The following is a 26,435-nucleotide window of genomic DNA, read 5'->3' on the forward strand; positions in this document are numbered from 1 at the left end:
TCCTCACTGTTACCTGCTGATACTAGCAAAGTAGGAAAGCAGAGAATATGGGGTGCAGATGGCGTAGACGCTTGGAAGAACAATCCGGTGTCTATCATAAACGGAGAGGCCCCGGTCGGCTATCAGTTCCCCTACGATGTCAAACCGAGGAATCGCACACACGCAGCAGGGGTGCAGGGTGCCTGGCAGGGGCCTCGATGTCACGGGGTAGCGAGAAGTCTAGGATGTCCAGACATCAAGGCGGACGATCAGTGGACCAGGGTGGCGTGTCGGGCCACCATGCAGTGTGACTTAGAGGGACAGAAGCACAGCAGCTGATCCACATGGTTGGTGGACACTGAGGGACAGAGTGTGGCCTGCCTGTCTGCAGACACGGGCATTCCAGGCTCAGAGGGTCCCCAGAGAAGAGGGGCTTCTGTCCTTGTCATATTTGTTTCTTTAATAACAAAGGAGAGGATGGGGAGCAAATGCCACCAGACGGTGACATCTGTTGAACCTGAGAGGTGGGGCTTAGTCACAGAGCTTCTGAACTTGTCTGTCTGTTTGGAAAGTTCCCCAGTCAACACCAGAGTCCCCTTGGGCACTTGTGCCCACCAGCTTGGAGCCCATTACGACTCCTGCCTGATCACAGACTTTAGGTCATTCTCAGAAACACCCAGGGGGGTGGGTAGTGAGGCCCAGGGCACAGCCACTTAGAAACACAACTCTAAAGGGTTTCCTGAGGATGGCCACAGGGCAGGGCGTTCTGACCCGTTCAGGTCAACATGCTCCTGTTCTCCAGTGGGTCTGACGGTGGCTCCCAGAAGACACGTCCACAACCAGACCCCGGAACCGGGCCTTATCTGGAAAAGGGTCTTTGTCCACGTAGTTAAGTCGTCAGATGAGGCCACCCTGGAGGATCCGAGTGGGCCCTGAGTGACCAGCATCCTCACACAAGGAGACATGGACACAGGAGAGGCCGCGTGAAGATGGAGGCGGAGGCTGGAGCCGGCAGGAGCTGGGAGGGGGCTTCCGGAGGGCTGTGCCTTGAGTCCAGGCTTGTGGGCTCCATGCTGACAGACAAGGGGCTCCTGCTGTTTTAAGCCACCTACTTGGTGGAGATTAGTTCCGGAAGCCACAGGAACTAACAAACAGCGATTTTCAAAGCCCCTGTGGCTGAGACGCTGAGTCCAACTAGAGTCTGTGCCCCAGGAGAGGTGGCCCTGGGGTGGGGCCTCTCCGTGAGCAGGGGTGGCTGGGGCCGGTTGCTGCTCCTTCTCATGCTGTCAGTCGACAGGCTCCAGGCTTGGGCTCCACATTGGAAATGCAGCAGCGAGGAAACCAGACTGCCCGGCCGAGCCTGGCGGCAGGAGGTGGGACAGAACATCAGGTAGTGACCACGTGGGAGCTGAAGGGTGGGAGGCCTGGGAAGGGCCGGGTAGGGAGCAGCATCCCCAGCAGGAGGGAAGGCAAGGGAGAGGCCAGGGGCAGGAGGACCATGGGGAAGGGGTCTTGGAGCCAAAGGAGGCTTCACATAGGCTTCACAGCTGGCCTCCCCTGCCACCCAGAGGCAGCCCATGTGTGGCCCTTACCTGAGATGCCTCCTTTTGTCTCATCCTCCTCTCCATGTCCCAAACACCTGACATGATGCAGGCACATGGCACAGGGCAGAGCTGGCCCCTGTGGGCTTTTTATTTTTTTATTTTTTGGAGGGGGAACAGAGATGGAACTCAGGGCACTCGACCACTGAGCCACATCCCAGCCCTATTTTATATTTTATCGAGAGACAGGGTCTCACTGAGTTGCCTAGCACCTCACCTTTTGCTGAGGCTGGCTTTGAACTCACGATCCTCCTGCCTCAGTCTCCCGAGCTGCTAGGATTACAGGCGTGAGCCACCGTGCCCAGCGCCCCTGTGGACTTGAGATCAACTCTCAACACAAGCACTTCCTGCCTGCCTGGTTGTCTCCGCCTCGGCCTCAGTCTTCCTGTCTGTAACACGGAGCTAAGAGACTCGGTGCCAACGGCTTTGTCCTGGGGGGGTCCTGTGAAATGATGTGCATGAGGCAACAGCCCAGCACCTGCCCCCCAGGAGCTGGAGAAGTTGGGGGCTGGTGTTGTCATCAATCAGAGCACATGCAGGGCTCTGGGGTCCGGCAGGAACTGGACTTTGGCCTCCGCGGGGGCTGAACTGGGGGGCTGAGCCGGGGGCCCTCAGCATTGTGCACCATCCTGTGAAGCCTGCGGCAGGCCGTGGGCTGATGTGTCGGCCTGAAGCTGGGCTCTTCCTGGGGCTCCTGGGGGTACTGGCGGGCCCCCTGCCCTGTGTCACAGGCCACCTTGTCACCAGAGAAGCTAGTGACCTGCGCCCAGCAACCCCCACACTGCGAGGAGCTGGGAGAGGCAGGGGCCAGCCAGCACTTGGAGGGCTCCTCTCCCCCGGTGCGGGCAAAGCCCAGCTCTGGAAAATCAAAAGCGGAGCTGCAGCGGCTCGATGCGGCTGTGGAGACCCCGAGGGGAGCAGCCAGGAGCCTCGTTAGCGCTGACCTTGGCACCCAGCAGCTCCTGATGGATGGGGCTCCGGCCTGGACAGGCCCCTGGGGAGCCGCAGCCTTATCCATTATGGGCCCGTCAGCGCCTCCCGAGCATCAGGCCAGGAATAAATCTCTGTCTGGGCCACCGGAGAGCCAAAGGGGACGGGGCGAGGCGTGAAAGATGTGCCTCCTGGCTCTGGCAACAGGGCTGCAGCAGAGCAGGAGCCGGCGGGCGGGGCAGCGGGCTTCCTGGGAATGGGCCCCAAGCACCACCTCCTCTCGCCTCTGTCCCCACCGGGGCCCTCGAGATCCAGGCTCAGGGAAGCGGGCCGGCCCGAGGAGGAGGGACCCCCGTGGGACCAGCAGCAGTGGTCCCTGTGGCACAGTGACAGGCCTGGGGTGCCGGCCTGTCCCCTCCACGACCTGCTCTGGCCTCTGGGCGAGGGCCCAGGCTGAGCCCCCACCTCGCTAGGCACCTGCGACCACCTGCTAGGGGCAGAGCTTCTCCATGCCTCGGTTTCCTCAGGGCTGGCAGCATGATGGGCAGCCGGCCACACAGAGCTTCGGTGACAGCTATGGAGCTACTCAGGGAAAGCCAGGCCGGCTGGGTCTGTGCTCCCCAGAAAGGGCTGTTGAGACAGGAGTGTTGGTGCAGCCTGTGATCCCAGTGACATAGGAGGCTGAGGCAGGAGGGATTGCAAGTTCAAAGCCAGACTCGGCAACTCAGTGAGGCCCTGTCTCAAAATATAAAAAGGGCTGGGGTTGAGCTCCTGGTACAACATCCTGGGCTCAATCCCCAGTGCCAAAAAAAAAAGAGGAGGAGGAGGAGGAGGAGGAGGAGGAGGAGGAGGGAGGAGGAGGAGGAAAGGAGGAGGAAGAGGAGGAGGAAGAGAAGGAGGAAGAGGAAGAGGAAGAGGAGGAGGAAGAGGAGGAGGAAGAGGAGGAGGAAGAGGAGGAGGAAGAGGAGGAGGAAGAGGAGGAGGAGGAGGAAAGGAGGAGGAGGAAGAGGAGGAGGAAGAGGAGGAGGAGGAGGAGGAAGAGGAGGAGGAGGAGGAAGAGGAGGAGGAAGAGGAGGAGGAGGAGGGAGGAGGAGGAGGGAGGAGGAGGAGGAGGAGGAGGGAGGAGGAGGAGGGAGGAGGAGGAGGAGGAGGGAGGAGGAGGAGGAGGAGGGAGGAGGAGGAGGAGGAAAGGAGGAGGAGGAAGAGGAAGAGGAGGAGGAGGAGGAGGGAGGAGGAGGAGGGAGGAGGAGGAGGGAGGAGGAGGAGGAGGAGAGGAGGAAGAGGAAGAGGAGGAGGAGGCGGGAGGAGGAGGAGGAAGAGGACGAGGAGGAGGAAGAGGAGGAGGAAGAGGAGGAGGAGGAGGGAGGAGGAGGAGGGAGGAGGAGGAGGAAAGGAGGAGGAGGAAGAGGAGGAGGAAGAGGAAGAGGAGGAGGAGGAGGAGGAGGAGGGAGGAGGAGGAGGGAGGAGGAGGAGGGAGGAGGAGGAGGGAGGAGGAGGAGGAGGGAGGAGGAGGAGGGAGGAGGAGGAGGAGGGAGGAGGAGGAGGGAGGAGGAGGAGGAGGAAAGGAGGAGGAGGAAGAGGAGGAGGAAGAGGAAGAGGAAGAGGAGGAGGAGGAGGAAAGGAGGAGGAGGAAAGGAGGAGGAGGAAGAGGAGGAGGAAGAGGAGGAAGAAGAGGAGGAGGAGGAAAGGAGGAAGAGGAAGAGGAGGAGGAGGAAAGGAGGAGGAGGAGGGAGGAGGAAGAGGAGGAAGAGAAGGAGGGAGGGAGGAGGAGGAAGAGGAGGAGGAGGAGGAGAGGAGGAGGAGGGAGGAGGAGGAAGAGGAGGAGGAGGAGGAAGAGGAGGAGGAGGAGGAGGGAGGAGGAAGAGGAGGAAGAGAAGGAGGAGGGAGGAGGAGGAAGAGGAGGAGGAGGAGGAAGAGGAGGAGGAGGAGGAGGAAGAGGAGGAGGAGGAGGAAGAGGAGGAGGAGGGAGGAGGAGGAAGAGGAGGAGGAGGAGGAAGAGGGAGGAGGAGGAGGGAGGAGGAGGAGGAGGGAGGAGGAGGAGGAGGAGGAGGAGGAGGAGGAGGAGGAGGAGGGAGGAGGAGGAGGAGGAGGGAGGAGGAAGAGGAGGAGGAGAAGGAGGAGGGAGGAGGAGGAAGAGGAGGAGGAGGAGGAAGAGGAGGAGGGGGGAGGAGGAGGAAGAGGAGGAGGAGGAGGAGGGAGGAGGAAGAGGAGGAAGAGAAGGAGGAGGGAGGAAGAGGAAGAGGAGGAGGAGGAGGAAGAGGAGGAGGAGGAGGAGGAAGAGGAGGAGGAGGAGGAGGGAGGAGGAGGAGGAGGGAGGAGGAGGAGGAGGAGGAGGAGGAAGAAGGAGAAGAGGGAAGAAGAAGAAGGAGCTCGTGGTCAGTTGCTGAGGCCCTGAGCACACCCCCAGGCAGGGCTGTGGAGTTAGCTGCTGCTGCTGCTGCTGCTGTGTCTCCTCTGCACCCTCCTCCCTCACTGCCGCGTTCTCCCTGCACAGGGTCTCCCTCTCCTGCCCCAGCAGCACCCTTGGCTCCCTCTGCGTACCCTCCTGTCTGTGGGCCTTCTCCTGCAGGAACAGTGCTGGGCACTTCTGAACTTCATGCTGACCTGAGCAGCAGATGGAGCAGAGGTCACCTCCCTTGTTTTGCACTTGCTACCTCTCTAATACAGCCAAGAATCTATGACATAAGCAGAGATGGGGGGAGGAACAGGGACACAGGACAGTCTTTTAAATGACACGGGAGTCTCCAGCTTTACCACCCCTTCTCTTGGTTTCCAATAGACTGCCTTTTGACTTTCAGTAACTGTCTCGAAGCCTAAAAGAGTTCTGGACCGCGAGAAATATTTATGAATGCCTACTATGTGCCACGCATCCGGTTAGACTCTAAAACACACACACACGTCTAGATACATGTGTGTTTATATATAAAATGTGTGTGTGTGCGTGTTTTCTTTGAGGTGCTGGGGATGGAACCCAGGACCTCACACACACTAGGCAAGTGCTCCACCACGGAGGTGCACCAGCCCTAGGCACTGATGCCTATACAACAGTAGACAAAACTGATCTTGTCCCCGTCCTAGGGGACTTGAGTGTCCAGGGGAGACCACAGAGAAATGAGGCTGACAGGAGGGGCCGGAGCCGCGTGGCTTTGCCTGGCGGGACGCAGGCTGCGGGCAGGAGAGGGCTGCAGCTCCCCCTTGTGGTCAGCCTGGGTTCCGCCCGGGCGGGATGCAGGGCAGGAGCTGGCCCTTGAGAGGCTCTGGGAAAGGGCTTGTCATTATTTCATAGGAGTTTGGGTGGGTGGCTGGATTTTGGCCACCGGCTCCAGGAGAAACAAAATAACCCAGAGTGATTGATGGGCCCATTGTAAATTTGTAAAATAAATCAGCTTGGCAGAGAGATTCAAAAAACCTGTCAGGCAGCAAACATTTTTTAACAGGCTGTAAAATTTCCCCATCCTTCAGACATGTCAGCGTCAGGCTGGTGACACATCTGATGCAGGGCAGGCAGAGCCGCCCGCGGAAGGTTGGGCCCTCAGCAGTCTCTGTGCTTCTTAGGTTTCTTATTTCTCCATTTCTGTGTGTTTTCAGCACCCAGCGGGGGGTCCAGACAGGCTCCCTGTGAAGGGACGGAGGGTTCTACGGGAGGTGCTGCGGCTGTTTGATGTCGATTGTGCCTTCATTCAGTGAGCATTTACCAAGGGCCTCTGCATCGAAGGCCCTGGGGTCAGCCCTGCAGATCCTGGGATTAGTAGGAGGGGCTGGAGCACCTAGTGTGGTGAAGGTTCGGACACCCCGTCCGTCGAGGGATGTGGAGCTCATCGGGAAGTGGGGAGCCATGAAGGGTGAACCCTGGGTGCAAGGCCTGGCTCCCGGCCGTGGCTCTCCTGGGAAGCGGTGGGGACTGTAAGAGGTAGGGCCTAGGTGGGAGTCTTCCAGTGGCACCAGATGTGCCCCGGGGACGCTGGGGCCTGGCCATCCTCCCTCTCTGTGTGTGTCCGCTACCATGAGGTGAGCTGCTGCCTTGCCACAGGCCCACAGGGACAGGGCCAACCCATGTTGGGCTGGAACCCTGAGCCAGCTGATTGCCGCAGGTATTCTGCCACAGTTTCAGCCGACTGGCTCGTGAGCGTCCCCAGGGAGGCCGGGGGGCTCTCCCAACACGTTCAGGTTGAGGTCTAAAGATTTAAGAAAAAAGTCCAGGCGCTGTCTCCTGCCTCAGCGCCCCACCCCTCTAGTGCAGGTGTCATCTCTAGCCATGTCACCCCCACCCTGGTGTTTGTGAAGGACACAGATGAGTGCCACAGTCACATCATAGGCATTCAGGCCAGGCTAGTCGTCACCCTCCTGCACAGCAGCCACAGGCCAGTTCACTTCTCGGATCTTCGTCTCCTCTTCTGTGAGCTGGGGATGTGAGAGTCCCCAAGCCATGCTCGCTTAAGGCGGACGCCCGGAGCCCCTCCACAGTTTCTGCTGAGTAACAGCAGCAAGAGCAGAGCTGCATTATAAATTCATCCGGCCTGTGTCAGACACTGATGCTCGGGGGGGGGGGGGGGGGGTGTGCTCGTTGACTGAGTGATGGATCTCCCTCTAGCATTCTTTCGGCGTGAGGCTCCACAGCAGGGTGGTGGGAGAGTCTAGGTGCCCGCATCCAGCAGGAGCACCAGCTGCTCTCAGCCCTGGATGTTCCCCGCCGTCACTGACTCGTGGTAATCAGCAATGCTGGACCAATTAGGAGCGGTAACAATTAAGATGTGCCCAGGGCATGTGAACATTAGCGACACTTATTAAGACACATCAATAATTAAGCGCCTCTTTCATAGTTACATATCTGGCCTCCAGACATATCTGTTTATGGACCCCAGGTCACAGTCTGCTGAGATCTGTGTTATAGCCTTACATGCTGGTAATGAGAATTTTAAATGCTCCCCTGACTTGAATGCTGAGATCAGAGAGTGATGGGGAGACAGTGCCTGGATTCTTTCCAGCTGTTTGATTCCAGAGGTGTGGACTTCATGGGGCCAGCTAGACCTCATGCAAACAGGCGGTGCCCTGTATGGCTGCAGGCTCCCTTCCCAGGCTGGCGAGTGTGCAGAATGACATCTGACTCACAGGAAAAAGGAGGGATGAGCGACCGTGCATGTAGAAGGCCAGCAACATTGAAGCTCAGCCCATAGCTGCACTGGTTGGTAGCTGCCCTACTGTTCTCAGAGGTCAAAAAGAGGCACAGGGAGCTGAGGCCAAGACCATAGGTCTACACCAGGTCTGCACCAAACTCGGGGTCTACCTGGACCAGGCAGATAATGCAAATGATGGGAATCAGGCCCCATGAGGACTGGGGTGCACAGAAGAGCACTGACTCCGCACCAAGAGCTGCCGTCCCTCAGCCCCAGCCCCCACCCCTGCTGCCCAGGCCTCTAGTCTGTCCAGAGAAGCAGGAAGCCCAGAGCTTTACAGGGCCTGACATTTTAAATGTGCCAACTCATTCAAATCTTTTTTTTTGTATGGTGCTGGGGATGAACCCAGGGCCTCATGCATGCGAGGCAAGAGCTCTACCACCAAGCTACACCCCAGACCCTTGTTCAAATTTTAATTTTTTTTTTTTTTTTTAGTTTCTGCACTGGCCAAAGAAACACTGCTGTTGACATGAAGGGCCCCCAGCCCTGACCACAGGTCATGTGGCTTCCATTTTCCAGATAATTGCTTAGGCCTCTGCTTCCTCGTAGCAAGAGGCTCATGGGTTGAAATGCACCCCTAACAAATTGCTGTGGATTGGGAACCAAATGGGCTAACTGGAAAGGAAGTAATTGCACAATTCCAAGTTCAGGTTTGAGTCTCGTCAGACATGGAGAGGCGGAGGGGGTGGGAGGTGGCGGTAAAGGTGGGCACCCTCCCCGACATTCATCTCACGGAAGGAGGATCTTATGGGGGGCCGGGGCTGGCTGAGGCCGGCGCCTGACTCCCCGTGTGGTCCGGGCTCTCTGCCGCTCCGCGTCCCCAGCTCAGAGTGAGTTTGGTGCATCGAGTCAGAAGCGGGACTTCAACGCACCGTAGTCGTGAGTAAACAGTGCTCATTTGTTTCTTTATTTATTTATTGGACCAAATCGGCCTGGCAATTCCTCGGCAGTCTAGTGTAATCGGATTTGGTTTTTAACATGCTTTTAAAGTAAAGGAATAAATACAACTGAGCCTTGTAAAAGGGGATCGTTAGAGAAGGGGCCTCGGCCCGTAACTCTGAAGTAATAGCCCCATTATGGAGACGGGAGGCCAGTTTCAACTGCCCCTGTGCCTTTCCGTGGGGAGGTTGAGGGTTTGCCAGACAGGTTGGGCGTCTCAGTAAAAGCTTTTCCAGCAGCCATTTAACCTCCATTTACGGAGAAATAAAGCAAAATTGATGCTGATTCGGGCTTGCTTGGGGGGATATTTCCCTTCCATAAAAGCCTTGTGCCTGCAATTCGCCGAGCTACCCTGTCACACGGGGAAAGGCTGCTGTTGATAAAGATAAAGCTTTATGGCCACGATGTTTGCTGCTAACAGCAACCTAATGTAGCATTTTCATTTCTGTGCAATTAATGTTAATGTCTGCTACGAAAATTGTCATTAAATACCATTTTAAAATCCATTCAATTTGCATATGCAAAGCCCATTTACCATCACAGAAGATGTAGCGGGCACTTCATCACGTCCTTGCCCTGGAATTGTGGCCACTTGGCTTTATAGCAATTTAAGATTTTATATTGAAAGCTGGATGATAATGGGGGTCCTCTCCAGGCCCAGCCGACTGGAGCAATGACAAAGGGAAACCGTTGCAGAGATCTTCGAATGAACTAGAGGCAGGGCCCAGAGGAAAGAGCGCTGGACAGGGTGTCCACCAGCCTGGCCCCTGACGACTCGGCTAGCACCCTGCTGTGCCACCTCAGGAGGCTCCCTGGCTCTCAACTTTCCTCTACTTCCTCTGCTAAGGGCTCTCAGCCAGGGATCCTAACGTCCCCGAGCTCTACTTTTAAATATTTTAAAAATATAAGCTCGATGAGCGGGCGTGCCCTGGAGCCACTGACTTGGGGATCACCTCCAGGGTGGGGAAGGACAATGACAACAGCCAATCCAGCCCAGAAGTGACTTCCCATGTCCCCAATGTCACATTCCAAGTTTTAAGGGCACGTTTTCTGGTGAGAGCTGAGCTGCACACGGGAGGCCACGGGCGAAGGAAAAGCTGGCAAAGCCAGGGTGCGGGACTGACCCTGAGGGTCCAGAGGGCCTCAACCTGCCTGAAACACGGTAGGCGTGTTCTTAGAACTGGCCCAGAGTCACCCAGTGGCCCAGCAGGGCCACCCCAAGAACCCAGAGCAGGTGTCTGCACACCCCGTTCACAGCAGCACTAGGCACCACAACAGGAGGTGGGGACAGCACTCAGTGAAGACAGGTGGACAAGGACAGCAGAGCAGACACGGCGCCCACGGAGCTGGAGACACCCTGGGAAACCAAGGCGCCGGAGACCCGAGGGCGACGCGGTGTGACCCCTCCACAGGAGGAACCTAGAATCCTCCAGTTCCCAGAAACAGGAAGTGGGGCGCGCGGAGGGGGCGGCGTCACTGTTGGGTGGGGTGGAAGGTTCTGGGGACAGCGAGGGGCGCAGGGCTGCAGGGCGGGCGAGTGTGCGGAGTCCCCCTGCACCGCACGGGAAACGGCTCAAGGGGTGGCTCCTCCAGATAATTCTACCTCCGTAAAAATGGAACAGAACAAATAGAACGTGGAGACGCCACCAAAAGAGAGAAAGTCGTCCCGGGAAGCCAGGAAGGGAGGCTGCAAGGGAGGCTGCAAGGGAGGCTGGGGTTGGAGGCTCGGTGACCTCCGGTGGCAGAGCAGGGCCGCCCACAGGTGAGCTGAGACGTTGGCCCTGGGGCCCACCAGCTGGACTGGTCGGGGCAGCGGGGCCTCAGCCAGCTGCTGTGGTGGGGAGCAGGCTTTTCTACTTATCTGTCCAGAGAAGTGCTTGGATGCCGGTGACCTTTGTAGGTTCCTGTGGTGATAGAGAAGGGGGGGCTGGCGAGCCCCTCTGAGTGAACCGCTGCTTCAGCGGCCCAGCGAGCTCCCCACTTTGGGAACAGAAGGCAGTCTACACCGTTTCCACCACCCGCCCAAGTGCACCATGTGGACTCCTCTCTCGGCCTCCAGGAAGGGCAGTGATCAGGCCTGGCCCACCAGAGCATTTGATCTCCCTGGCCTCGGCCATTGGCTCAAGGCTGACATGTGACCCAGGTTGGCTAGTCATAGCCAGCAGTCAGTTCAAGCACAGGCCTGTGACCTACTGAAACAAAAAGTGTTGGTCATCAGCCTTGTATAGTTCCCTAGACCCTCCCCACTAAGAGAATAAGATGTAAAATGGAATAGCCACTGCCCACTTTGTCAGGCAAGGAAGAAGCCCTCAGGGAATGGACCAAGCCCTGGCCCACAGCCATGACTTGGAGAGACAGGCCATCTGCTGATGACATCACCCGACTGCCTGGACCCAGCTATACCTGAAGCTCTGTCCTATCCCAGGCCTTTCGATCTCATGAGCCAATACATTCCCTGAACCATAGTCAAGGCAGTTCAAGTTGAGTTTTGATCACATACAACCGCTTTCTACTTTTACAGCATGTCATGGGAAGTGAGCCACCTGTCTGCCTCTGAGGCCACCACTGTGACCAGGGCTTGAAAGTGCATGGACTGGCCAGGCCTGGGTCACACCAATCACTGGGTCAGGGGAACCTGATGCCCTGATAGGCCAGGCCTGATCACATGCCCCTCCCAGAAGTCAAGGCGACATGGGTTCCCACGAAGTGGGATGTGGAGGCAGGTTCCCTGTGCCGACAGAGGAGTCTGGTGCCAGGCAGGCCAAATCAGCAAATAGGGCAAAGTCCCCAGCCGTTGCCTTCCTCTGCCTGGGGAGTGGCGCAGCTCAGTCTGTGCACCAGAGGGTGACTGGACAGTGTTCGAGGTGCCTGGGGAGGGGCTGTTCTGCCAGGACGGCAGGCGGGTAAGAACGGGAGGGCGCAGGGCTCTCCAGCCCCTTGCTGTTGTCACCATCTCCCTGCCCGTTTCCGTGTGGATGGTGGGTCCTCAGGCACTAAGCAACCAGCCTCAGGCCCAGGCTGGTCGAGTCTCTGCTGCAAAGCTCAGAGCGTTGACGTTAGCGGGGACACGCCAGAGCACACAGGGACACGCGCCTGATCTATGGTGACCACAGGGCCTGAGAGCAGTGCTTTCCCAGGCGATTCTCCACTCCGAGTGGCTGGTGCTGAGCATTTCCATCCATAAAATGCACAGAGCCGAGCCCTGGGCGATTCGCGCCCTTTTCTATGTGTACGTCAGACTTCAATTAGATTTTTAAGAACATCATGACTCCCAGGACTGCAGTCGTCATTTTAACCATGACAGTAGCTGACATCTGTGGAGTACTCACCAAGTCCTGGCACTGAGCTGAGGTGAGGGCAGAGAGCTTTACGTCACCAAAGCCCCGGAGCAACACCAGGCACCTACTGTTTTCCTCCTGTCCTACCTGGCCTACCAGGGAGGCCAGGTGCCCGCGCGGCTAGTCACAGGCAGATTCCTGGTTTGAGCCAGTGCCTGGTCCTCCTGGGCTGTCCGGGGTGCAGGGCGCCGGCCTGCTCCTGCCCTCCCTCACGTCACCACCCCTGGGGCAGAGAAAGGTCTTGATGCACACCTGTGCCTGGGCCGCAGTGGGTGGCCTGTGTCAGCACAGCCCCCTGTGAGGCCCCGGGAGTCGGGGAGCCGGGCTTCGGAGAGAGGAAGAGCCTGAGAACCACGTTTGCTCTCTGCCTGGCCAGCCCCCTACCTTGCCCTCCCATCTGCGACCAGCCAGCCTCCGTACCGTGCCTGGATGCCATAGGTCATGTCTGGGGGCAGGGAGGGTGCGTCCTTCTTGGTCCGCCGGTCGTCCTTGTCGCTGATGCGGATGTCGTTGAGCTGCCGGTACAGGATGTTCTCCCGGGCGGTCACCAGGCCAGCCTTCACTGCCCCGCGGTTCATGGCGATATAGTTCCGGGTTAGCTCTTGGGGGCAGGTGGGCTGCTGCTTAAACACGTCCCAGTGCCCTAAGGCTGAAGGGGGAGAGAACACAGGGCAGTGGTCAGCTGGGGTAAGTCACTCAGGGCCCAGGACTGAGAGGAGACAGGCTCCTGTCCCAGCAAAACTGCTGGGTGACAGCCTGGCCCCAGAAAGCGTGACAGCCCCAAAGGGCAGAACGGCATCCCCAGGGATTCCCGAGGGCGCCTGGCATCCTGAGGAGGTGGCTCTCCTGCTCCTGGACCTCGGCTGGGCCCTCAAGACGTCCGTCGCTGCCTGAGCAGCTCAGAGCAAGGCAGCCTTCCCTGGGCCCTCGTTCCTGCCCTGGCTCAGACCTGGACCCTGCTTGGTCCACTCCGTCTCGGCCACACTTGTCTTCCCAGGCTTGTGTCCCCGCCAGAATTGTCCTTCAGAGGAGGCCCCTGGGGTCTTCTCCGGCCCCCGGCCAGCTGCCAGGCGGCCGGCCTGGGTGGAGAGTCCAGGGAGGGGGTGGGCCTCCCGCTACCCCTAGGCCCCGGTGCTCCAGGCACAGCCCCTCACCTTCGGGGACCCCTCCGTCCAGCCCCCGGATGTAGAGTCCGTAATTGAAGTCGATGCCAGGCAGGCTGCAGCTCCTCTCCCGGGGCTTGCCGAGTTCAGCCTGTGGGAGGAGAGAGCAGCGTGAGGGGCGGAGGCGGCCAGCCCTGTGCCCAGCCTTTGGGGCCCCAAGGTGGGCCGCCGAGGCCTCCGGAGAGGAGCCAAGCTGGGGCTGGGGACGCGGGCACCACACTGCACGGCCTGCTGGTGCCGAGAGCCGGGCAGCAGGGACGCAGCCCATCCCCGGGAGGCCAGAGCTGGGCAAGCAGCTGTGCCGGACGGAGCCCGGGCCTACCCCACTGTGTCTGGAGACCCGGGACCTGGGTCAAGGGGACCGTCTGGAGGCCACCAGGGGAGGGCGTCCTTCCTAGCTAACACTTCCTTCCTGCTGGGGCGGCTCAAGCCATTGTCGCGTCCCACAGGGCTGGGGACACAGTGACAGCGCCCACTGCGACCGCCTTGGCACCTGGGCAGCTCTTTCTACCCTCTGGGTCTCTGGAAAGCACCTCCTTGGGCCCAGAAGGGGTCGGTATGGAGGAGATTGGTGCAACTTCAACCACATTGGTTTCCCCGTTGTGCAGACAGGAGCAGACCCAGAGGGCAGGGCCTTTGCCCACCCAGGATGCCTTTAGGGCAGCGGCTCCCCAGGTCAGAACCCTGCTCAGGCCCTGAGCATCGACCTTGGTCATCCCTGAGCCCCAGACACCGGACTGTGCCCTCCCACGCCTTCCCCAGGTGCCACCTGTTTCCTCCCCACTGTTTGACAGGGACCCTGAGGTCACCATCAGGCCCCGCAGCCGATGTGGCGAGCTGGGCTGGAACCCGGCTGTCTTCCACTCAGATCCACGGGCTGATCAATACCAGCCCCAGGTTCATGGCTCCCTGGTGCCGTCGGCCTATGGACAAAGGGTGGGCGCAGCAGCCCCCCACCCCCGCTGCCCCAGGCCCACAGGCCGAGGACTGGCAGCCCTGGGTGTGGTCTGCCAGCACCTCCCCGCTCCAGCACCCCTGGAGGTCCTGGAGGCCTCGCACTACCCCCGGCACCTGGTCTGTGCAGGTAGGTGCGTGGAGGGAGACACTGGTTGGGGACCTCGGCCAAGGGCCATGGATACCTTTGGAATGAACCCCCTCCCTCGGGCTGGCCACCCAGGCCCTGCCAGATGAGCCCACTGCCCGACATCCGAGACCTCGGAGCCCAGCAGTCGATGCTCCACCGGGCTTCCTGGAAGGCCCTGCCTCTGCCCAGGACCCCCGGACCCCACCCACGCTCAGCTCAGCACTCAGGGGTTCTGTCCTGTGCGACTGCGACTGCGACTGAGACATGGAGTGACTGTGTTCGTTCCCCTGAGTGCACCTGCCGGGCCACCGCACTCGGGCCCCAAATGCCCAAATGCCCAAGCCACGGCTTCCATACCGTCTTTTTCCTGGTGGCACACGGCAGAGCCCTCTCTACTTTCCATGGTGGCCACTGCAGTGTCCGAGGGTCATGGCAGCGTGAGGTGGGGAGGACACACACGGGACGCAGCCTGTGTGGCTCCAGGAATGTTGAGGTGCCCTAGAGGCAAAGCCACAGAGGCAGAGGGAGGTTCACCGGTGGAGGCTGGGGAGGCGGGGAGGGCAGGCCGAAGAACTGGGTGAGGGGCCAGCGGGCGGAGATGGCCGAAGGCTGTTTTGTGGGGGACATGAGAATGCTCCTAAGTTGTGGTGGCGGAAGCACAGCTCTGCAGGTGCCGAGAGCCGTGACTTGTCCACTCTGAATGGTGAGCCGTGGCCTGTGAGTTCCGCCTCGAATGAGGCCACAGAAATCCACAGAGCAGTGTCCCTCCCAGAGAGCAGCGTCGCGTCCGTCTCCCGGAGGAGAGTGTCCCAGGGCAGGGGCCAGTCCTTAGTTATTTGTTAAAGTCAACTCAAACTTTGCGTATTTTACATTTTAGGGCAGGTTAATTTAATTCACAGCAAAATTAAGCGGAAGGTACAGAGACTTCAAATACACCCCGTCAGGCTTCCCCAGGGCCTGGCACCGAGGGGATGCTCATCCCCGCTGGCCGAGGGCTGGGCGGTGGCGGGTGGGAGAAACGCCTGCCATAGTCCCAGCCCACTGCAGAGCAGCCTCGATCTGTTCCTGAGGGCTCTGCGGGCTGGAAGTTCAAGGTCTGGCCTCTGGTGGAGGCCTGCTTCCCAGTGAGCAGGTGGCGTCTTATGCGTTCTCCTGGAGCCGAGGGAGCGAGCCTGTCCCCTTCCTACCAGGATGAGGACGTCCGCAGTTCCTGGCCTGACCCCTCCTTCCCCTCCCATGGGGACTCGGCCCCCGGACCCCCGACCCTGCGAGGAGTGAATCTCAGGAGTACAGGACACACAGCCGCAGCGGAGCCTCCTCGGGTTCCTCCTCGCCCTCCTCTCCTCCTTCTCAATCCCAGGCCCAGCCTTTCTGGGGTCCGGGTTCCGAGTTGGGGGCACAAGGACTCTGTTTTGAGTTCCTTCCGCTGGCCTCACCCCTCAGGCTGCAAACAAAGCTCTGGCCTCTTATTTGTTTACGAAAATGATCCAGCCTCTCCAGTGATGGCTGGGGAAGTTAATTAAAATGCCACTTCTCCAGGAGAGGCCCCGCCTCCCCGGGGCAGGTGCAGGTGGGCAGACTTCCAGCTGGCAGAGGACCGACAGACTCCAGAGCTGGCTGCCACCCTCCAGTGGGTGGGGGCTGGGGAACAGGCAGGCGCCGCCGTCTCTGTGCTTTTTAGCATGGTTGCCTGGGCTCAACAACTGTGGAAGGCTTAGGCTGCAAAAAACATCCCAACTGAAGTTTGCTCCTGCAGTCTTCCCACAAATGTTTGTTGTTTTTTTTTTTTTAACCTCTTGTGAACCAGGCCCTGTGCTGAGAGTCCCAAGGTGAACAAAACAGATGTGCAGCCCCTGCTGTTAACGAAACCCACTGTCTTGCAGGAAGGACAAGTAACGGCAGTCAAGTGCACCAGCAGGTGTAGTTGAGGAAAGCGCAGAGTGTCCCCTCCACACGTTAAAAATCTCAGTGTAGAAAAAGTGAGAGAAGACATCTGCAATGTATGTACCCAACAAAAGACTTGTATCTGTCACAAATAAAGAGCAACTACCAATCAATAAGAAAAAGGTGAACACTCCTACAGAAAAATGAGCAAGACTTGAATAGGCACTTCATTCAAAGGATGCCCAAGTGGCCAAGACCCATATGTCAAGGTGCTCAACTTCTGGGAAACACAAAGTAAAAGGTCAATGCTGCTGGTGAGGATTTGGAGCAATCAGAACACTTGTGGTCTTGCCGGGACTGTCAACTGTCACAACCACCGAGGACAATGGCTAGTGTACCCACTGAAGCTACACATGTCTGTCCTATAGTCCAACACTGCCCTCCTGGGCACCCAATAGAAATGAGTGACTGTGCCCATCCAACAGACATGTCCACGGTGAACAGCTGGCCTGAGGGCCAAGTGCTGGACACACCCGGAATGGCCCTCGCAGTGGAAGGCATCTGGCGGGCTCAGGCCACAGAAGGTCAGGCACTGGTGGTCCTGGGCCAGGGCTGACTCGGTCCCTGGAGGACGCTTGGCCATGCCTGCCTACTGTGAGTGTCCCAGCTTGAGAGGAGCCTGGCCTTTACCTAGTATGTGGAGGCCAGGACTCTCTCAATGCCCTGAGCACGTGACGGCCCTCCCATGACAGGCAGGTGTGGCCCAGGTGGCCAGGAGGCTGGCTGAGGCCGAGGAACCCCGGAGTGAAGCCAGAGCCAGAGTCCTGCACGGGTCCTTGCTCAGGGGGGAGGAAGGAGCCAGGCCGCGCCCCGCTGCTCCTCGCAGACCAGCCTCTGGTGTCTGGGAGCTGCCAGGAGTCGGGGGGTACAGGTCACCATGTTCCTCCACCTGGTGTCTTCACCCCAGGCCATCCTGCCTGTGGCCCAAGCAACAGGCTCCCCGGTCCACACGGGAGACGCGGCTTCACGAGAGGGCTGCGGGGGCGGGGGAAAGAGAGGCGGGGACAGACCCTGGTTCCACTGGGCCCGGTGCCTCTGACCCACTTCTGAGGCCGGCGCCGTGTCCCAGAGTCCCTGAGAACGCAAGGGGCCTTCCCGAGTCCTCAGACTGTCACCCGTGGGACCAGCTGAAACTTCCCGAGAACCTACCTGAGAAGCAGAGGGGGCCATTCGGAGGCACCCCCCGTCCTCGGCCTCCTGCCCTGGCCACGACCCGCTCCCTCCTCCGCGGGTCGCACCAAAGTGCCCACTGACAGGAAACCCCAGCGGTCCCCGGCCGGTCCCCGGCCCAGGCAGAGGACGCCTGTGGGCCTCATGGAGCTGTTGGAGTCCCTGTCACCTTCTCTCTTCCACCTGTCCCCAAACGCCTCCCACACCTGAAACCCCACGGGAGCTGGAGTCCCTGAGGAGTCACGTCTCCGCGTCCCCAGAGGAGCCCAGAGGCACAGCAGGTTCCCCACCCCAATCATCGGCCCAGCAAGGTGGCCTGACTGGACAGCCACGGGCCTCATGCTCCACGGCAGTGCCACCCACACTGCACCCGGGGGTGGCGTCCCTGGCCAGGCCCGCCCACTCCTGCCAAGGCTCACCACGATCCTGCAAAGGGGTGTCCTGCCGTCCCCATTTCCTGGACGAGGAAATGGAGGCCAGAGAGCTCTCGAGCTTGTCTGTCCAAAGCTCAGGAGTGCCCAAGGCGGGATTCGAACACAGGCCACCCTCCTGCTCCTGGCGGCCCCATCAGTGAGCGAGTGTTCAGCATCGACAGCTGGGGACCATTCACTGACTCCTCCTGTGCCCAGAGCCACTCCCTGCAAGGGGGGTCTTGCCCCCACAGGACGGCAGGGCTTGGACTTCTTGGCACGGTGGGTGGCTGCACACACCAGGAGCAGAGCAGACCCGGCAGCTCCCACGGAGACCCCAGGGGGCTGCTGCGATGGGTCGACGGGGCTGTGGGCGAGCTGCCGGTTCACAGGGCGTCCTGGCACACGCTTCCCGACCCGGGAGCTACGTCTTGGCTGGGCCTGGGAAGGTGGTCAGGAAAGCAGTCCCAGGACCCACAGAGATCTTGGGTTGGCATTTTGGGCAGAGCTGGCCCAGAAAAAGATCCCGGGGGAATGTGTGCTGGAGCTCCTGGGGGACAGAGGTGCCCGCTGACCCAGGGGGCTTCCGAAAGCCTGAGGGGAACCGCTGTGTGACCGAGGGGGCTGCAGGTCCCCTGGTGCCTCAGGGGTGTGCAAAGCCAGCTCGGCCTGACAAACAGGTGCTCCGAGGAGCGCCCAGCCCTGAGCAGTCTGTGACAGCTGTCTGAGATCAGCTGCCACCGAGAAGCCAAGCAAAGCAATCTGAGGCCTCCCGGTCACTGGCTTGTCCATGGCAACCTCCCTCTGACGTCCCCAGAACTGATGGGACCCAGTCCCAGATCTCAGCTTTGATCAGCTCGAGGAGTCCCCAAGCAGTCTACCCCACCTGCCCAGGATAGGATGAGAAATGGCTCTTGGCAGACAAAAAAGGGGTCCTTCGGCCAGCTCTCAGGCTGGGTGGTGCAAAGGTCCTGGGGCAGATGGCAGGGCATGGAGTCTGAGAGCACCCTCCCTGCACATGGATCTCTTAGACCCACCACGCTGTCTTGCTGAAGAAAGTGAAGGTGGAAACAAGAGAACAAACATTTATTGGGCACCTCCTACATGCAAGGCAGGTGTATGTCCAGGGACTGCCTTTAGCAGCCCCCTTTATTGAGTGCTGACTGTGTTGCTGAGCATGTGCTAAGAGCTTCCTGTGTTCCTCCCAGAGCTCCGCCAAGCCTCTGTGAGAGGTGGTGCCCACACCACGCGGGGGGAACCGGACACCCTTGAGACCACACCCTCACGGTGACTGTGAGGGAGGCTGCGCCAACCCCCTGGACAGATGGGAAGTCGAGGCTCAGTCAGGGAAGGGGCTGACGAAGCCCCTCTGGCCCTCAGACCATTTCTTATGGCTGAATCCTTGTGGTATTTTGTGCAAAGTCCTTGATACCGTTGGAGAGGCGTGCCTTGGTTTTCACCCAGGGAGCTGTGGAATATTGGAGGCACTTAAAGTGACTCCTCGGTGGGAGTCCCTTGTCCCCCGGTGTTAGAATCAAGAGGCAGACGTGGGAGGCAGATCCCCGCTCGACTCTGGCCACCCCGCCCTCCCCAGCGCCTTCAACTGCCTTTTCCTGAATTTCCTCTTCACAGAGTGGCTTGGCTGGAACACAGCTCTGGGTGACAGCTGTCCCCACCAGCAGACAGCTTCATTAAACCTGATTAAGATGCCATCCCTCCCTGCCTTATTCCCATCTCTCAGCTCTAATTAAAGCCTTCTCTCTCCCTGTCCCAGGGGTCCTGGGATTCTCCAGGCTCCTCCTCCAGCCATGGCTCCCTCCACTCGCCGCCTGAAGGACAGGCCCTGAAATGTCACTGGAACCCAGGGGACAGGCAGCCCCCAGAGGGGCCAGTGGCCAGTGCGAGAACCCTGGCCCCTCCCAGAGCGAGTCAAGGTGGTATTTCCTGCAGGTTCTGCTCTGGGGTCCTCCCTCCCCTGGACCTTGCCCAGGAACCTTACCACAGCCTCCACCCAGGTGACCCAGCCCCGCAGCCCAAGCGCAGTCTTTTCCCTCCAGTGCCCTTTCTCAAACCTTAGTGAGTCCACAACTGAAAAGGGGTGAAGTCTGTCGGGTGTGTTGTTCATAAGGCCCCAGAGGGCCCCCTGGATCAAGGGCCGGGCTGTTTCCCACCTGGCAGGTCTCTAGGGGAGCTGGAGCCTGGGGTCCTCCCTGCCCAGGACGCTCATCGCATCGAGAGCAAGCCCTGCCACGGCATGGCCACTCCCCGCTGGCTGGCAACCCACGCAGGGTCACTCATTGACCTCTAGTCCGCGTCTCAACTAAAGGAAGGTCTGTCCGTCGGTTGAAAAGCCTCCACTCAAGTTTCCTGCATCCTATTAAAGCCTAGAGATGTGAAAGCCCACAGTTATTGCCTGGTAGTTATTAAATAAATATCTGTACATAGCTCTACCCATGCATACAGATGCACACGCAAACACCGTGCTCATGCAGGGGTAGTTCATTATTGTAAAACAACTTAGGATCCTCGAATGAAAACCACAATATAAATGCAAATTGTGATCATTATTAGCATAGAGGATATTTATTTATTTCCATAATGAGAGGCTCAGATAAACAATCATGTAAAGTAGGCGCATTAGGCATCAAAGGACCCAGGCGTTGCCGTCAGAGAAGCCGGGTTCTTTGAACCCCGTGCATAGTCTGAGTGGCAGTTGAACATTGCATAATGATGCTACAAAGCCACACACGAGAAGACCACATCTACATGTGATCAAAGGCACATAAAATAATGTCAAGTGAAAAAAAGACTCAGCAGGATCCACCACGTTACATACACCGCGGTTCCGACCGTCATTTCTAAACTGTGTTGGAAAAAACCTGGAAGGAGGCAGAGCGGAACCGGCCTGCGTGCAGGTGTGTCGCCAGGGCCCAGCTTCGGGAGGATGAGATTCTACTTTTGTCATTAGAAAAGCCAAAGAGCCGAGCTAGACTTTAGGACTCTGCATCCTGTGAAGCAGCTCCGCAGTGGCTCTCCAGAGTCATCAGGTCCCTGCAGCAAGTCTGTAGGGGGCCAAGGTGGCCCCAAGGGTTCAGGGAGGCCTGGAGGGGGAGCTGGTGGCCACGTGGGAGAGACAGGAAGACCCGCCTGTCAGTGGCGTCCTGTGGGACTGAGATGGATTCCCGCGTGACCCTGGGCAGGCCGCTCAGCTTGCCTGGCCTCCTGCCCTCACCTGCCAACCTCAGGGGCCGTTGTCGCGCTCAGAGCATCTAGGAGCCTGCTGGGCAAACAGCAGCTGCGGTCACTCCCGCGTGGCCCAGAGTCACTCTGTGGATGAGCTCCAAGGGAGCCCGGGGCCGTGGGGACGCTGCTCCAGGGTCTACCAGGGCACCTGCCCTGTCTGCTCTCACGCCCTGGCTGCCTGTGCCCTGCTGCCCACCCGGCTGCTCCCTGGGGCGGCCAGCCTCCCTCTGCTGCCCGTGCTCTCTCACAGCTGATGTATGGCCCTAGCTGAGTGAGGCGGAGGTGGTGACAGGGCCCTGGTGTTCCCTCCCCTCCCCCTCGACAGCTTGAAACCAGGTCCTTCATTTGCATTTACATGATCTCGCTGTGCCGCTTATGAGATGGAGAGATTTATTTGCTACTTAGCTTGATGTTTGATCACACCCAGAGAAGGCTGCGGCAGCACAAGGCACACGGACACATCCGCTCTGCGCCGCGGCCTCTGGGGCCCCCTAACTCAGCAGGTTTAGGTGGATGGGGGGCGACACGCACTGCGTTTTGAAAAAAGGCAAACGTGAGAGATCGGGAGGAACTAACACCAAGATTTAGATTTTTTTTTTAAGCTATGAAAAGTGGCTAGGTGTCATCTGAGACAATGAAGAGACCCAAGTCACTCCCAGGAGGTAGCCTGGGCAATGAACTCCTGGAAACTTCTCTTGGGCAAAATCGGATGTTCCTGAGGGAGGGAGGCAGTGGGCAGCATCACCCATGTGGCCACCAAACCCAAGCTTCTGGATGGACAGCAGCTCCGCCATCTGCAACCCTGTGGTCCTGACCTGAACACGAGTCAATGGGGACCCAGGTCCCTTGTCTGGAAAGTGGGGACACAGAGCCCCCTAGGTCTGCACCATGGCAGACAAGAGTAAGTCACGGTCATGAGCAGTTCTGGGTGACAGGCCTGGACTTTGCGGTGGTGGGCACTCATCTGTGTCCTGGGTGATTTGCCTGTGGGGCTGCACTCTGGCCAGCTGTGGGTCAGCGCCTGCTGTCCACCGTGGGTGTGCTCACAGCTGGCAAGCTCACTGTCACAGCAGTCTGTGCCTGGCCAGATGAGGACCACAGGTCTGCTGCTGCCAGCCCCTACCTGTCACCTTCTGAGCCCAAACAGAATCATTTGGCACATTCCGGACACATGGGGTTAGTGATGGAGAACACGGCTGAGGCCAAGCCTCCCGACATGGAATTCTGCCTTCGTGACCCTTCGTGACCTTCAGCACGTTGCTTAGCCTCTAAGTCTCAGTTGCCTTCCCTGGAAAACAGGTCTAACAAGGGCACCCAGCTCCGAGGGCCGTGGGGGACGCTCCACAGTGCAGCTGAGTTCTTAGCCGAGGGCTCGGCAGGCTTTAGATAAAGCAGCCACTCCTGGAGCCGGCCACCTAGGCCTCCCCAGGGGCGAAATCACTGGTGACTCCATCTCCATCAGGATGAGTAGGAGCTCACCACAAAATGACGTCGGAGGGATCCTCCAGAGCTAGAGGATTAGCACGTGACCGAGCAATTCCACTCCTGAGGCGGTGCCCAAAGACGCGTTTAAGCTCATTCACACACGAGCGTTCACAGCGGCACTGTTCACGGTGGCCCAAAGGGAAACCACCCAAATGTCCCTCCACAGAGGAGAAGATAAGCAAAATGTGGTCCAGCCACACAGCGGAATGTCACTCAGCCATGGGAAGGAATGGGGCCCTGGCCCATGCCACGGCGAGGACATGCTCCCAGGACAGAATGCTAAGGGAAGAAACCGGACACGAAAGGCCACGTGTCGTCTACGAAGGTGAAGCGTCCAGATGAGGTCACCCAGGGACAGAAGGCAGATTGGTGGTCGCCCGTGGGGGGGTGACTGCTCGAGGTCCACAGGCTCCTCTGGGGTGACGGAAGTGTCTCAGACCAAGCAGAGGGGCCAGCGGCACAGCTCGTCAGAGCCACTCAGCTGCACGCTTATGATCAGCTTTACGTGTGTTCTCCGCAGGAGGAAGACCGTCATCGCTCCCACAGGAAGGACACGCCAGGCTCACGTGTGGCTGTGGTCTCACGCTGGGGCGGCGCACTGTGGACACCTGGCTTCACTTGCAGGAAGCAGGACTGTGGGGGTGGACGTGGGGCACAAGGAGCAAGGCTCTGGGCTGCCATGGTCCCCTCATTTGGTCCTCTTGCTCTGATGGTCCACATGGTGACAGCTGAGGGGCAGCAGGTCTCTTGGAGCCTTCTGGGATCTCCTTGAGATTTTTGTTCGAAGGCAAGCCGACCTGGATGGATCCCCTTGCACAAGGTGTCCCTCCTCTGCTTTGGGTAGCCTCACTTTAGGAAGGCCAGCTGCCCTGTAGGGGAGAAGGAGTCCTGGACTGCAAGTCCAGGGACATGGGTATAGGTCCCTGTCCACCTGCTTCCCCCCAAAGCCCCCTGGTCTGCACCAGGGACACAGGAGGAGGCCAGTGACTTCCTTGAGGTGGATGCCAAGCAGAGGACACCAGGGGGCAGACAGCCCCTCTCCTGACCAGCTGGACGGTTGACCATTACCTGGGGCATGGAAGGGAGTGGTCACATCAGACTTGGTTTTGAAGCGTGACTCTGTGACCTTCAGGAAGAAAACAAAGTTGAAGGCAGCGCCACGTGGAGGCCCGCGTCACCCCCGGTGAGACAGAGGACCAGAATCTGGACTGTGGGCCTGACCTGTCTGAGGCTCCTGAGATGGGCAGCCACTGTCCCCACCTCCTGGCATAACGGCAGGATTTAGAGCAGAGGTGAAGGGCCGCGCAGTGCCTGGCGTACAGTGGGGACGGGGGTGGGAACCCTTCTGCTCCCCTTCAACTCCAGTGTGACCCCATTTCACAGGAGGAAGACCCCCCCCCCGCCGTGAGCCTGCTTTGATGTGGACTCCAACAAGGAAAGGAATGACTGGGCCACTGAGGGGTCACCAACGGAGACCGCGGGCGCTCCTGCCTCGGGCTGATGGTGCAAGAATAAGAGGCTGTCCGTCTGGTCATCGGTCAGTTTGGCTGCCCAGGTTCAACACTGGTGAACCCAGAGTGGGCAGACTGAAGAGGAGCCTCCTGTGAAAGGAAAAGGAAAAGAAAAAAAAAAAAAGGAAAGAAAGGAAGGAATGGAGAAAGCAGAGGATGATCTATGTACTTTTCAAAACTTAAAACAGAAATCAAAGGAAAGCTGAACTGTTTTAAGTCTTGACAGCTGCAGGGATCATCCTGTTTGGTTACTCTATTTGTGTTTTCATTTTCTTTATAGATTCATTGAAAATCGCATCATGTAATAGGGAAGAAAAACGTTCAGTGTCCCCCCACCCCCCATAAACCCTGTTCCTTCCCGAGAACAGATGAAGCGCCCGCGTGCCTCCGGTTTTGATGTATATTTCATCATATCTCATTGATTGTAAGTTTTATTTCCATGTCAATGAGAAAAGAGCGGCATTGTGATAAATGAGAAGGAGTTTAACACGAGGTAGGAGACGCCCCGCCAGCATTGCAGGGCGTGGGGCGGAGGCAGCACCTAAAAGGAAGCCTGTTAATGAGGCCGGGGTCGCCCGGGGACAGGACGGGCGGCTACTGATTTCAGCTCCAAACGGGAGGACAGGACGGCCTGCCTCTTTGCAGCTGTGGGGCGGTTGGCGGTTCGCAGGCAGGTGTGTAGGAACAGAGAGCGGCTCCTCCTCCGTCAGCAGCAGGGCAGTGGCCACTTATGGGGCCCGAGTCACCAAGTCACCGTTCCTTGTCCCTTGTGATCTGTGAGGATGGGGAGAGCCAGGGAGGGAGAGATGCAGGGAGCGATTTGGGGGCTAATGAAGAGAGCAGGTTGGAAGCTTCGCTGGGCGGTGCCTGGACAGGCTGCAGGGAGGGGAGCACCCAGAGGCTGGCAGCCAGGGGTCCCGGCTAGGGTGCCTCAAGGTCAGGCAGCTCCCAAGGGCATTGGCAGCAAGGCTCTCACAGTCCCAGGCTCCAGCTGGGCCAGCACACCCCAGGGCAGCGCTGTGGGGTGGACAAGGCAGACAGACCCTGAGGGGCTGAAAATCTGCTTGTTCCGGCTCTTTTAAAAACAAGTGGGTGTTTAAATTTCTGAGTTTTGCGTCAGTGGGCTTTTGAGCTAATGGGTCTCAGCTGCTGTGGAGAAAGGACCTGGACAGTACCCAGGGTGGGCCTCTGGTGGCTTGTGTAGCAGGAGCCCAGCTCCACAGAGAGGGCGCCTATGCCGGCTCCAGGCTCCTGTGTGGCCCCTCACTTTCCACTCCCGGCCTCTGGCCTCCTAGCTGCTCAAGTGGCAGGCCCCCCCGGGCACCAAGCCACTGCCCCCCTCATCCACTCCTGGGGCTCCTGAGCTCCTTGCTTCAATACCGCCTCCTCCGGGACCCCCTGGAATCGGCACCCACTGAGAAACCCCAGCCCCACCATCTATTTTCCCTGCTGGCCCCACGACAGTGTGACCCTTTGATGGCTGGGTGGTGGTTTCCACCACATCTGGCTCAGCAGCAGGTCTGACCCACCCACCGATGGTGTCCCGGGAGCCGGGCCCACAGCAGGTCTTCAGTCCACCCTGTAGGAGTGCCGGCAGGACAGAGTGCCAGCGTGGGGACAGAAGGATGATATTCTGGAAGCTCTTCAACTTCTCCTCCCGGGCCTGGGCCAGCTTCTGAAATTGGATCTGGAATTTGTTCTTGAACTTTCCAGGGAGTTGAGCTCTGAGGGCTGAAGTGGGAAAGCCCTGTCCTGCCTGGCTGTGCACCTCGAGGAGGGTGGGTTTTCTGTACCCAGTGGGAGCAACACAACCAGGCAGCTTCCAGCCTGTGACCACGTCAACACAGACCCGGGCCAGGTGGGGCCGGAAAGGAGGAGGATGTCCAGGATGGCAGACCCGAGGTCACCGGTCTCCCCTCCTCTGTCCTCAGAGTTCCCCTTTGTAAAATGAGGAGCTGAGTTCTCTGATATCTGGGGCCCTTCTGCTCTGCCATTCCTTTCTGGAACATGTCTAGATCCACGTCATGTAGATCCACATCTTCTAGACCCACGTCGCCTGCTTCTTGCATTCGGGAAGTCAGTCCAGCGCAGTGGGAGGGTTTGCAGCCCATCAGATCTGGGCAGCAGAGTCAGCGCTCCCGCTTGTGCCCAATCTCTAAGCCTGGGGTCTGGTGAGACTCTTCAGTGCCCCTCACGTGGCAAACCATGCCAAATGTCTTCAGCTGGAACAGGTGCCGGGGACTGCAGGAGCCAAGTGAAGCCGCCGTCCCACCACCATCAGCGCCCCTGCCCCTGGGATGGACGGCTCATGTGCTCCCTAGGAAGATACCCGGGCTGCCCTGGGATGGTGCTCGGGCCCTGGGACGGTTCACCATGGGGCTGTGGGCCCCAAGCCACTTTGAGGAGCCCTGCTGGGTTGTGGGGAGGCCCCTGGAAGGCCAAACTGCACCAGCTAGGCCTGGGA

At 59.0% G+C, this 26,435-nt stretch overlaps 1 protein-coding gene across 2 annotated transcripts in view; it reads right to left on the reverse strand.

Annotated features, from left to right (window-relative positions):
• The window catches only part of CFAP77 (cilia and flagella associated protein 77), a gene marked incomplete at its 5' end in the record, with an annotated part of 122,095 nt that overhangs the window by 42,504 nt on the left and 53,156 nt on the right, over nucleotides 1-26,435 (reverse strand). The window contains 2 exons of one of the 2 annotated variants that reach the window (XM_081278718.1): nucleotides 12,382-12,610; nucleotides 13,116-13,215. In XM_081278718.1, coding sequence (XP_081134844.1) covers nucleotides 12,382-12,610; nucleotides 13,116-13,215 — 329 coding nt within the window. Of the gene's footprint in view, nucleotides 1-12,381; nucleotides 12,611-13,115; nucleotides 13,270-26,435 lie in introns of both variants that reach the window. The other variant, XM_081278717.1, reaches the window with a different exon arrangement.

Source organism: Spermophilus citellus, assembly GCF_964194105.1.
Source record: "Spermophilus citellus genome assembly, chromosome: 2".
Taxonomy (NCBI): Eukaryota; Metazoa; Chordata; class Mammalia; order Rodentia; family Sciuridae; genus Spermophilus; species Spermophilus citellus.